Source organism: Bubalus bubalis, chromosome 19 (assembly GCF_019923935.1).
Source record: "Bubalus bubalis isolate 160015118507 breed Murrah chromosome 19, NDDB_SH_1, whole genome shotgun sequence".
In the NCBI taxonomy this organism is placed as follows: domain Eukaryota; kingdom Metazoa; phylum Chordata; class Mammalia; order Artiodactyla; family Bovidae; genus Bubalus; species Bubalus bubalis.
Window position 1 is genome coordinate 906799 of NC_059175.1, and position 13169 is coordinate 919967.

Below are 13169 nucleotides of genomic sequence, written 5' to 3' on the forward strand. Positions count from 1 at the left end.
GTAAGAACTTTAATTACAGCATGTGAACTCTTAGTTGCTTCATGTGGAATCTAGTTCCCCGACTAGGGATTGAACCCAGGCCCCCTGCATTGGGAAAAGAAGTCTTAGCCACTGGACCACCAGGGAAGTCCCATGGTTCACTCTCTGTGCTCTCAAATTCTATGGGTTTTGATCAATGCCTGTGTCGTGCATCCACCATCTCAGGATCACACAGCATAGTTTCCCCATCTGCAGTCCCCATTCTCCCACGCTTCACCTATTCGACCCTCCACCCTCTCCTTAAGCCCCTAGCAACCACTGATACAGACTGCAAGATACAGTTATGTTTAACTTTTTAAGAAATTGCTACACTGTCCTCCAAAGTGACTGTACCATTTTGCTTCACCACCAGTAATCCACAAGGGTCTCTTGTGCAGTAATCAGTAGTGTCAGTTTTCAGTATTGTGGCCATTCTAGTAGATGTGCAATGGTACCTTATTGTCTAATTTGCATTACCCCAATGAAAAATGAATCTTCAGGATGTTTTTACTGCTTATTTTCCATCTGCATATCTTTGGTATAGTGGCTCTTCAAATCTTTTGCTCAATCTTCCTTGTTGGTGGGTAGGAGTGTGTTTTCTTACTGCTGAGTTTTGAAAGTTCTTTGTATATTCTGTATGTTGTTGTTGTTGTTGAATTGCTAAGTCATATCCAACTCTTTGGGACCCAATGGACTGTAGCCCACCAGGCTCCTCTGTCCATGGAATTCTCCAGGCAATAATATTGGAGTGGGTTGCCATGTCCTCCTCAGAGGATCTTCCTAACCCAGGGGTCAAACCTGCAGGAGATCCTGCAGCTGCTGCATTGGCAGGCAGAAGCTCTACCGCTTAGCCGCCAGGGGAGCTCTTTATATTCTGTATACAAGCCCTTTATTAGATACATGCTTTGCAAAATTTTCTCCCAGTCTGTGATTCATCTCTTCATTTTTGTAATAATTCTTTCTCAGAGCAGAAGTTTTTAATTTTAAAAATGTTCAACTGATCAATCTTTTTCTTACATGTATCATATTGAAAAATTCATCCTCAAACCCAAGTCATGTAGATACTTTCTCTCGTGTCTTCTTCTAGAAGTTATATGATTCTACATTTAGGTCTCTGATCCATTTTGAATTAATGTTGCATAAGATATAAGGTTTCTGTCTATGTTCTGTTTTCTGCATATCAACATCGAATTGTCCCAGCACCATTTGTTGAAAAGACTATTTTTTTCTCCTCTGTCTTTGCACCTTTGTCAAAAATCATCTATTTTTGAATGGGTCTATTTCTGGGCTATGTATTCTGTTCCATTAATTTATACATCTAATATTTCACAAGTACCATGCTGTCTTGATTAGTGAAGCTTTATAGTAATTCTTGAAATTGGATAGTGTAATTCTTCCAAGTTTGTTCTTCTTCAGTACTGGCAGTATTTACTTTGAAATGACTTATTTTATTTCTAAATTGTTTCTTGAGTTCATTGCCCTTCCTTTCAAATCCTACTCTAATCATCTAAGTTTTAAAAGTTCAGATTTATGTTGTTCTTCTACAGTTTATAAGATCTTAAATTTGTGTAGCTAGTTTTGAACTATTTCCTATTATAGTTCTCATCTGTTTTGTGGGTACCTCTTTCTCGCATGTTTTCACTGTTTCTAAAGAGATTATTATGTTTCTTATTCTTCATTTTTCTTATAAAAACTTTTGTATGAGCTTCAATCATAATCCTCTTGGTTGCATACTTCTTACATGAAAGAAGTTCCCTGTAGTTTTATGAGGGAGGGGTGGGAAGTGATAGCTTTTTAGCTTTAAGAGTCTAGAGAGCTCATTTTCGGGTTTTTTGGTTGCTGTTTTTTTTTTGTTTGTTTGTTTGATTTGTGTGTATGTGTTTTTGGTTTTTGTTTGTTTTTGTTTTGTTAAACTAATGAAAAACATGGCCTTGTATTTTCTAAGATCTGCCTCTTTTGGTGATTTCTAACACTTCCATCACAAAGGTCTCTCTTCATTTCTGCAATTGCTCCTGTTCTGACTGACTAATCCCAAAAGTTTCGTATCAATGTTAGGCCCTTCTTTGGAAAAGAGCCTTGTTTTTATTAGTTTGAAGAGTTTTTAGGACTCAGAATACTCCAAATACTATCAGTCATTATCACATCATGATTCCTTTGTACTTATCATGAATTGGATTTAATCAAACTTCCTTCTAAATTGGTAACTTTTCTCAGTTTGATCTGGAAAAGGTCAGTTTTCATTCCAATCCCTAAGAAAGGCAATGCCAAAGAATGTTCAAACTACCTCACAATTGCACTCATCTCACACGCTAGTAAAGTAATGCTCAAAATTCTCCAAGCCAGGCTTCAACAATACATGAACTGTGAACTTCCAGATGTTCAAGCTGGTTTTAGAAAAGGCAGAGGAACCAGAGATCAAATTGCCAACATCTGCTGGATCATCGAAAAAGCAAGAGAGTTCCATAAAAACATGTATTTCTGCTTTATTGACTATGCCAAAACCTTTGACTGTGTGGATCACAACACACTGTGGAAAATTCTTATAGAGATGGGTCTAGTAAGACCACCTGACCTGCCTCTTGAAAAATCTGTATGCAGGTCAGGAATGAACAGTTAGAACTGGACATGGAACAACGGACTAGTTCCAAATAGCAAAAGGAGTATGTCAAGGCTGTATATTGTCACCCTGCTTATTTAACTTATATGCAGAGTACATCATGAGAAATGCTGGGCTGGAGGAAGCACAAGCTGGAATCAAGATTGCTGGGAGAAGTATCAATAACCTCAGATATGCAGATGACACTACCCTTATGGCAGAAAGCGAAGAAGAACTAAAGAGCCTCTTGAAAGTGAAAGAGAAGAGTGAAAAAGTTGGCTTAAAGCTCAACATTTAGAAAACGAAGATCATGGCATCCAGTCCCATCATTTCATGGCAAATAGATGGGGAAACAGTGTCAGACTTTATTTTTGGGGGCTCCAAAATCACTAGATGGTGACTGCAGCCATGAAATTAAAAGACACTTACTCCTTGGAAGAAAAGTTATGACCAACCTAGACAGCATATTAAAAAGCAGAGACATTACTTTGCCAACCAAGGTCTGTCTAGTCAAGGCTATGATTTTTCCAGTAGTCATGTATGGATGTGAGAGTTGGACTGTGAAGAAAGCTGAGCACCAAAGAATTGATGCTTTTGAACTGTGGTGTTGGAGAAGACTCTTGAGAGTCCCTTGGACTGCAAGGAGATGCAACCAGTCCATCCTAAAGGAAATCAGTCCTGACTGTTCATTGGAAGGACTGATGTTGAAGCTGGAAACTCCAATACTTTGGCCACCTGATGCAAAGAACTGACTCATTTCAAAAGACCCTGATGATGGGAAAGACTGTAGGTGAGAGGAGAAGGGGAAGACAGAGGATGAGATGGTTGGATGGCATCACCAACTCAACGGGCATGAGTATGAGTGAACTCCAGGAGTTGGTGATGGACAGGGAGGCTTGGCGTGCTGCAGTCCATGGGGTCGCAAAGAGTCAGACACAACTGAGCGACTGAACTGAACTTAGTTTGATCACTGTGTTTTCCAGTGAGTATGTATTGGTAATTTTAGGAATCTCCTGTTCTCAAGTTCTTCTTTCTACTTTCTCCCACACAGCTGAAACAACACAACAGTATTATAACCATCAGCTGTGCCACCCCACCCCCAACTTTCCCTAGGGAGGTGGGTGTTTACTGGGATATTTTGTCAACAAGTTTTATTGTAGATGTTGTCTGTGTGTCTTTCCTTTTGTTATTCTAGTTGTTAAGCATGTTTTGAAGGGAGGAATGTTCAAATGTTTAACTAACCTTGCCTTCCTTGAATAAGCCAAACTTGGCTATAATATATCCTTTTTGGGTATTGCCAAATTCATTTCACTAATATTTTGCTAGGAAATTCAGATAAATACTCATGAAATATGCTGTATGCAATCCATACTTTTATATTTTCTCTTGAAATGCTTTGTTGGGTTTTGCTATAAAGGTTATGCTCTCCAAATGACTAAAGTTGATTTTCTTTATAAAATGGGTTTATGTTAAATTGATACTATTTATTTCTTAAAACTTTGGTACAATTTACTGATGAAGCCATCTGAGCTTAGACAGTTCTTAGGGAAATATTTAGATTAAATTAAAGGCTTATTTCATTTAATTTAAATTAAAGGTTTAATTAGATTTTCAGTTCAGTTCAGTTCAGTCGCTCAGTCGTGTCCGACTCTTTGCGACTCCATGAATTGCAGCACGCCAGGCCTCCCCGTCCATCACCAACTCCCGGAGTTCACTCAGACTCACGTCCATCGAGTCAGTGATGCCATCCAGCCATCTCACCCTCTGTCGTCCCCTTCTCCTCCTGCCCCCAATCCCTCCCAGCATCAGAGTGTTTTTCAATGAGTCAACTCTTCACATGAGGTGGCCAAAGTACTGGAGTTTCAGCTTCAGCATCACTCCTTCCAATGAACACCCAGAGCTGATCTCCTCTAGAATGGACTGGTTGGATCTCCTTGCAGTAGGATTATATATATTTTCTACTTCTTGTTTTAGTTTTTAATTTCACTTAATCTTTAAAATCCTTGAAATAAAGTTCTTCAAAATTTGCTCTTACTATCATTCCAATCTTGGCAAATCCATACTTATGTCCCTCATTTTATCCTGCATATCAGTAATTTAGTCTTCCTTCTTTTTTGCTTTCTAATAAGCCTTGTTGGCTCTTATCATTTTTTCAGGAATGAAAGGTTGCTTTTTTAAAGGCTTTCTGTGTCACACACTTCTGCTATTATTCATTTTCTCCCTTCTGCTTTCTCTAGCTCCTTTTGTGTGTTCACACTCATTCAGTCATAGCCAACTCTTTGTGACCCCATGGACTGTAGCCCACCAGGCTTCTACATCCATGGAATTTTCTAGGCAAGAATACTGGAGTAGTTTGCCATTTCCTATTCCAGGGCATCTTCCCAACCCAGGGATCAAACCTGTGTCTCTCTGCATTTCCTGCATTGGCAGGAAGATTCTTTACCACAGGAAAGGGAGATGCTCCTTACATCTTAAAAAAGGTATTTTAATAAAGATTTTAATCTTACTTCATTTTAAATAGGTACTATACATAAATCAAATAATATGCTTAAAGGCTATACATTTTCCTCTAGGCATGACTTTGGCTGCAATCCATATTTTGTGATATACTGGATGTTTTTTAACATTCTAAAAAATATATCCAATTTCCATCATGAAATGTTTTTTGACTCACAGATTATTTACAGGAATATCATTCAGTTTCTAAATATTTTGAAAATTTCTACTTACTATTTTTGTTGTTGTTGTTGATTTCTGTATTTCTACTGTGGTCAGAGAAAATGCTCCTTATGACTTTAATACTTTGATAATTGTTGAGACCTGCTTTCCAGAGCAGTATTTCATAAAAGTTCTACACGAACCTGAATAAATGGTTATTCTACACTTCCTGGTTGTATTGTTCTCTTTGTTTCAAGTTGGTCAGGTTTGTAAACCTTGTCATTAAAATATTCTATACTGTTACTAACAGTTTTCTCTACCTGTTCATCAATTGAAGGACCTTATCTTAAATGATTAGAAACTTGTCTCTTTATCCATTTAGTTTTGTCAATATTTGTTTTCTGTATCTTCAGAATATGGTTTTAATATACACTATATATGGAACAACAGACTAGTTCAAAATTGGGAAAGGAGTACATCAAGGCTGTATATTGTCACCCTGCTTATTTGACTTATATGCAGAGTTCATTATGCGAAATGCCGGGCTGGATGAAGCACAGCTAGAATCAAGATCGCCAGGAGAAATATCAACAACCTCAGACAAGGCAGAAAGCACAGAGGAACTAAAGAGCCTCTTGATGAAGGTGAAAGAGGAGAGTGAAAAAGCTGGCTTAAAACTCAACATTCATAAAACTAAGATCATGGCATCCAGTCCCATCACTTCATGGCAAATAGATGGGGGAAAAAGTGGAAACAGTGACAGATGTTATTTTCCTGGACTCTAAAATCACTGTGGATGGTGACTGCAGTCACAAAACTAAAAGACGCTTGCTCCTTGAAAGAAAAGTTATGACCAACCTGCTGCTGCTGCTAAGTTGCTTCAGTCATGTCCAACTCTGTGTGACCCCATAGACGGCAGCCCACCAGGCTCTGCCATCCCTGGGATTCTCCAGGCAAGAACACTGGAGTGGGTTCTTGCCATTTCCAGTGCAGGTCTGCTTGCCATTTCCTTCTCCAATGCATGAAAATGAAAAGTGAAAGTGAAGTCGCTCAGTCGTATCCGACTCTTCACGACCCCACGGACTGCAGCCTACCAGGCTCCTCCATGCATGGGATTTTCCAGGCAAGAGTACTGGAGTGGGTTGCCATTGCCTTCTCCGGACCAACCTAGACAGCATATTAAAAAGCAGAGACATCACTTTGCCTACCAAGGTCTATATAGTCAAAGCTATGGCTTTTCTAGTAGTCAGGTATGGATGTGAGAGTTAGACCACAAAGAAGGCTGAGCACCAAAGAATGGATGCTTTCGAACTGTGGTGCTGGAGAAGACTCTTAAGAGTCTCTTGGACAGCAAGATCAAACTAGTCCATCCTAAAGGAAATCAGTCCTGAATATTCATTGGAAGGACTGATGCTGGAGCTGCAACACTTTGGCCACCTGATGCAAAGAGCCGACTGATTGGGAAAGATCCTGATGCTGGGAAAGACTGACAGCAAGAGGAGAACAATGCGACAGATGATGAGGTGGCTGGATGGCCTCAGTAACTCACTGGGCATGAGGTTGAGCAAACTCCTGGAGATAGTAAAGGACAGGGAAGTCCGGCTTGCTATATAGTTCACGGGTTCGCAAAGAAGTGGAACACAACTTAGAGACTGACAACAACTCACACACACATGCACACTACACATAATAGTATGTCCAGTGCAGGTCCGCTGCTCCTTCCTGATTGATTCACTCCTTTATCGTTATGAAACATCCCTCTTTATCTCCATTCATGTTTCTTGTTGTGAAGTTCATCTCGTCTGTGTTAACTTAGCTACATCAGCCTTCTACTCGTTAGTGTCCTCACAGGGTCATTGTCTATCCTTTCACTTTCAACTTTTCTCTCTCTTTTTGCCTAATGTTCCTCTTTTAGAAGAATCACATAATTATTGTTTTCTTTTAATCCATCCTGACAATCTATGTCTTTTAAAGTATTAATCATTGTCATACAAAATAATCATGATATGTTTGTATTTAAATATATCATCTTAATATTTGTTTTCTTTGTCTCATTTTATTCTGTGTCCCTTTTACTTTCCCTTTATCCCTTATTTGAATTACCCACATTTTTTGGTATCATTTCTCCCCCCACTAAGTTATATTTTTTTAACTATCCTTTTTAATAGCTATCTTACAGATTATAATATGCATCCTTCATTTAATAAAGCAATAAATATCAGCACCACTATCACTTTCTGCATAATTCAAAGATCTTCAAACACTTAAACTCCATTGACCTTCCCAATTTTTGTACTACTTTTTCTACCCTAAGCTTCTTCTAACGTAGAACAGTCAAATCCCATCTCCTTCATAACACTAACTTTTTGAACAGATCAGGGCAGTTATCTTGTAGAATGTTCACAGGATTTACTTGTTTTCTCCTGGGTTTATTTAAAAACCTGCTCCCCTATCCTGTATACTTCCTCAAAATCAGAAGCAAGCTCTAGCTATTAGATTTAGAATAAGCACATTTAGTCAATGCTTTGAATTTTATATTTTGTCACATCAGGAATGTGATCATTCTAACCTCATAATGTTATATGGATTAAATGAGATGGCCTATATCATTACTAAAATGGCATCTGACGCATAACAGAGAAAGAAGAGAGATTCTCAACCTCAGCACTAACAACATTTTGGGCTGGGTAATTCTTTGATCTGGGAGCTGTTCTATACATTGTAGGTTGTTCAGCAGAACTCCTGACTTCTAGTCATTATATGTCATCAGCATCCTGCAGTTGTAAGGAAAGACGTCTCTAGACATTGCCAGGGGTCCTCTAGCAGGAAAAACTGGTCCCAGTTCAAAACCACTGTATTTGATGAGTAAGCACTACAAGTGCTTACTATTAGTATCATGCTTTGCACAAGGCTTTGAGAGTAACAGTTAGATGGAATGCAATTCCTCATTCAACATACTCATAGTTCTGGAGATAGACAATCAGGCAAATAAGAAATTAAAATATGGCATAAAGGCTATGATATGGACCAACATGTGTAGTCATGAGGGAAGGAGCACCTCACGCAATCTGGGGCAAGGGTCTTTTCATGGAGAAAGAGAGAATTCCTCTCAGCAGAGACCTGAAGGATAGAATTCTCTCCCTTTTCCCCATAATCCCTGAAAGAGATTACACCAATAATGATCACCTCAAATGAAAATAAACATTACAAAAGTGTTACAATTTTCAGCCTCCTTTTTAGAGTATAATCCATAAGGATTATTCTACTATGAAATACAGAGACAGAGGTAAATTAAGCCAGCAGTTGGGAAGATCCCCTGGAGAAGGGAATGGAAATCCATTTCAGTGGATTTCAAGTATTCTTGCAGGAAAATCCCAGGGACACCAGAGGAGCCTGGTGGGCTACAGCCCATTGGGTCACAAAGAGTCGGACATGACCGAGCAACTAACGCTTGACTTTCACTTCCTTTCAAAGCCTAGGGACGCAGTGGCACAAGCAGCCATCCACCTCTTCCGTTATTAACAGCGAATCCACTGGGGGCAGACTGGACACCCCAAACCCGATAATCACGAGTCAAGACACACTAGCCATCTCTCTCTCTCTCTCTCTCTCTCACACACACACACACACACACACACACACCCCGATGCTGAAAGGCGCTCTCTCTCTCTCTCTCACACACACACACCCCGATGCTGAAAGGCTCTCTCTCTCTCTCTCTCACACACCCTGATGCTGCAAGGCTCTCTCGCTCTCTCTCTCACACCCCCCGATGCTGAAAGGCGCTCTCTCTCTCTCTCTCTCTCACACACACACACACACCCCGATGCTGAAAGGCGCTCTCTCTCTCTCTCTCACACACACACACACACCCCGATGCTGAAAGGCGCTCTCTCTCTTTCTCTCTCTCACACACACACACACACCCCGATGCTGAAAGGCGCTCTCTCTCTCTCTCACACACACACACACACACCCCGATGCTGAAAGGCGCTCTCTCTCTCTCTCTCTCTCACACACACACACACACCCCGATGCTGAAAGGCGCTCTCTCTCTCTCTCTCTCTCTCTCTCACCCCCCGATGCTGAAAGGCTCTCTCTCTCTCTCTCTCTCTCTCTCTCTCTGTCTCTCTCTCTCTCACACACACACCCCGATTCTGAAAGGCTCTCTCTCTCTCACACACACACACACACCCCGATGCTGCAAGGCTCTCTCTCTCTCTCTCACACACACACACACACCCCGATGCTGAAAGGCGCTCTCTCTCTCTCTCTCTCTCTCTCTCACCCCCCGATGCTGAAAGGCTCTCTCTCTCTCTCTCTCTCTGTCTCTCTCTCTCTCACACACACACCCCGATTCTGAAAGGCTCTCTCTCTCTCACACACACACACACACCCCGATGCTGCAAGGCTCTCTCTCTCTCTCTCACACACACACACCCCGATGCTGCAAGGCTCTCTCTCTCTCTCTCTCACACACACACCCCGATTCTGAAAGGCGCTCTCTCTCTCTCTCTCTCTCTCTCACACACACACCCCGATGCTGAAAGGCTCTCTCTCTCTCTCACACACACACCCCGATTCTGAAAGGCCTTCAGTGAGGAGCCTGTCCAGCTGCGCATACTAGTCCAGCTGCCTCTACTTCCACTCTTCTCCCTGACCAAGTGTTTTTCCACTCACTTGCAACGGAAGTCAGAGACGATCTGGCTGTTCGCTAAGCCTGTTTCTTCTACTTACAGCACATATAGCTCAACAGTTTTCTCAGCCTCCCCTGTGGCCATGTGGCTGAGTTTCAACCCAGGGCATCTAACAGCAGAAGTAATATGTAGTCTTTCCAGTTCTTTCCCATGTAAACCTCCCACTCGCAGTCCTCCCTACTGTTTTCCCGTCCAGTGGCTTGATGTAGACAAATAATGGTACCTCAGAAGCCAAGATTTAGAAATTGCAGAGTGGAGCAGAAGGAGTCCTTGTCTCGAAGTCTCCCCTTGGAGGAGAAAAGCCCAGCAACCAGGAATGCCCACACTGGGTTTGCTATGAATAAGAAGTAAACTTCCACCCTGTAAAGCTGTGAAATTTGAGTGTTTATCTTGTACAACAGCTAGATGACCTTCCTAATACACCAGAGGAGAGAAACAGCCAGGCTTACCCTACAACTGTAATCCTCTTAGTCCCCCAGACATGCAAGATATTTCAGCCATACTCACCAAGCCAAAGAAAAGTGCCTTTTTCTAGACTATTCCACCAATATTCCCCAGAGTTCAGTGGGTATGTGAGAGGCTGTTTGCAGGGCCATTGCTAAAGATCACACTTCATCTCATGTCTGCAGCACAGAAATATGAAAGGAGGTGGGCTTTGATGTCAGACAGATGTGGCTTTGAATCTTGGCTCCCTCTCGCAATCCTTTGGCTTCATCTCCCTCAGCCTCTGTTTCTTCATCTACAAAATGAGGGTAATCACACCTCACAGGAATTTTGTGGGGATACAATAACAGATAGTATGTAATATACTGGCCCAATTCCCAGCGTGTCCAAAGGACTCTATTAGTTCCTTCCCAGCAACCATGAAATTAATGAATTGGGAATTTATTTACACTTCTAATCAGAAGAATAAGCAACAAGTGGCCTCCTGACAAAGGATTTTGTATTTATTCATCCACATAAACGCTGAGTACTTCATACAAAGGAAGCAAGTTCAACAAATATTTTATTTTTTTCCTTGGTCTAAATAAGGAGAAGAGTTAAAATTTTAAGAAATGAAGCCCTGGTGGCTAAGACAGTAGAGAGTTTGTCTGAAATGCAGGAGACCTGCGTTTGATCCCTGGGTCAGGAAGATACCCTGGAGAAGGGAATGGCAACTCACTCCAGTATTCTTGCCAGGAGAATTCCATGGACAGAAGAGGTGGTGAGCTACATACAGTCCGTGGGGTCACAAAGAGTTGGACACAACTGAGCGACTAACACTGTCACTGTCAAAGGTATAAACAGTGGCAACATTCTTTTTTTTTTTTAATCCATTTTCCCTTGTAAGAAATTAATGTCCTATTTTCAAACCAACAACAATGGAACATATGTTGACCTTTGACCTGGAAGGAAAACAGTGAATGAGACAGTTCATACCACAGAGTGGGGAGTAAGGATTTTGCTGGGTAATGTCCCTTCCCTTTCTCAGGTCACCCCACAGAGAATGACTCCAAGGGAAAAGAAGGCAAATCACAAAGCTAACCAGTTGTTGGCAGGCCCACCGCTATAGACAAGACAGGTAAATTGGGAACATCCTTCCAGGTAAGTTGGAGGAGCAGTGAGCTGCTACAGCCTCGCCCCCTGATGAAGAAGGAGGCTGAAATATCAGGTCAACCGGGATACAGAAGGAAGCACAGAAAGAGCCGCCCACCAGCGCGACTGAGTGCTCTTGGGGACAATCCCCTCTCCAGCGGCACAAAGCAAATATCCAGATGCTATGAGCTGCCAGATGTGATTAACCAAGGAAAGGTGAAGCTGCCCACTCAACTATCTGAGGAGACCCCTCATCATGGTGACCCAAGGGTTTTCTGCAAAAGCATTAACAGAACAAATGGAGGCTCCATCCATCTCCCATCTCCACTCCCTTTCATTCTCTCCCTCTGACAGAGTCAGAACAGTGGGCTATTTTTAAACCACTGGCAACACAATCTCTCTTGGAAGTATGGGGGCTTCCTGACATGGGCTGATGCTCCCTCAGAGGAGGCGCAGGCCCACCCCGCCTGTCCGTCTTCTCCCAGGACAGTGGGACACAGGGGCCTGAAAGACAGGGCCTGAGGAGGGAGCCTGCCCCCCCTGCACAGGAATAGGGAGCATCTGATGCTGGTTTCCACGGCAGGGATAACCAACTGTGGTTATCCCACACATACATTCAACGAACTTCTTCACCCACTAGAGGGAAGGCTGAGGCTTGGGCAGGAACCAGCCCCACGCACAGCTACCCTGAGACAGCTCAAGGCCGGGAGGCAGAAAAACAAGCTCCAGATGCCAATTCTAGCATCTTTTAAAGAAAAAAAAGATTAAGTGGATCTCAGTGTCTCTTTAACAGGCATCCAATATGCTCTAAATATAATAGCAAACATTTTATTAAACATTGGAGCGTCTTTTTTTTTTTTTTCTTAGAGAGGCCACAGTGAAGCCAATTTACAAACAAATAAGGCTTTTCAAGAAAGGGGGCCGTGTGTACTTACAATCGCTCCAGCTGCTTCAGATCCTGGAAGGCACCTCTCTCGATGACGCTGACCTGGTTGTCTTCCAGATGCCTGGAACCAAAGAGGTAGCATTGGTCAAGGAAGAACGAGGCTCACGGATTCTCGTACTAGGCTTAGGGCCATGCGGGCATGGTCACTCAGCCCCTGCCGTGACCCTCTGATGCCCACCCCTCCCCCGCAGCCGGGATCAGTCTGGTGGGACAAGATACTTCACATCCCAGCTTGGTGCCACGGTAACCAGGGTTTCGCCGCCTGCACACTTCTACCTGACAGATTGGTTTCCATGCCTCTATTTTAAGAATGTTCTCAGCAAATGTCCTCCCCTCTCTAAGCACTGCAGGATGTTATACAGAAAAAGAAGAGGTAAAAGCTGCTTCTTACAAAAAAAAAAAACCACACATATATTCAGCATCTCTTCCCTCGGAGCTCCCTCCTCCAAAGATTCAAAAATACTTCATTGAAAGGGCTTTCTCTGCTCACTTTGTCTCTGGGTCACCTCGAAGAAAGGCTGAAGCTACCGTTGGGTGTGCCTCCCTGCGCCAGGAAGTCCACCTGCCCCAGGCCCGTCTGCTCCCAACGTGAAGGTGATGGTCACAAAAGCTAGGTCTCCCCAGTCACCAACTCTACCCATCTCCAAAGCCCTTCAAGCAGATGATTAAAAGTTTGATT

The 13169-nt window shown here is 42.4% G+C and overlaps 1 protein-coding gene across 2 annotated transcripts in view; it reads right to left on the minus strand.

Annotated features, from left to right (window-relative positions):
• The window catches only part of SLIT3 (slit guidance ligand 3), a 729759-nt gene that overhangs the window by 651711 nt on the left and 64879 nt on the right, over positions 1 to 13169 (minus strand). For both annotated transcript variants that reach the window (XM_044932473.2, XM_044932474.2), the window contains exon 3: positions 12480 to 12551. In XM_044932473.2, the coding sequence (XP_044788408.2) occupies positions 12480 to 12551 (72 nt within the window). The remainder of the gene's footprint in view (positions 1 to 12479; positions 12552 to 13169) is intronic.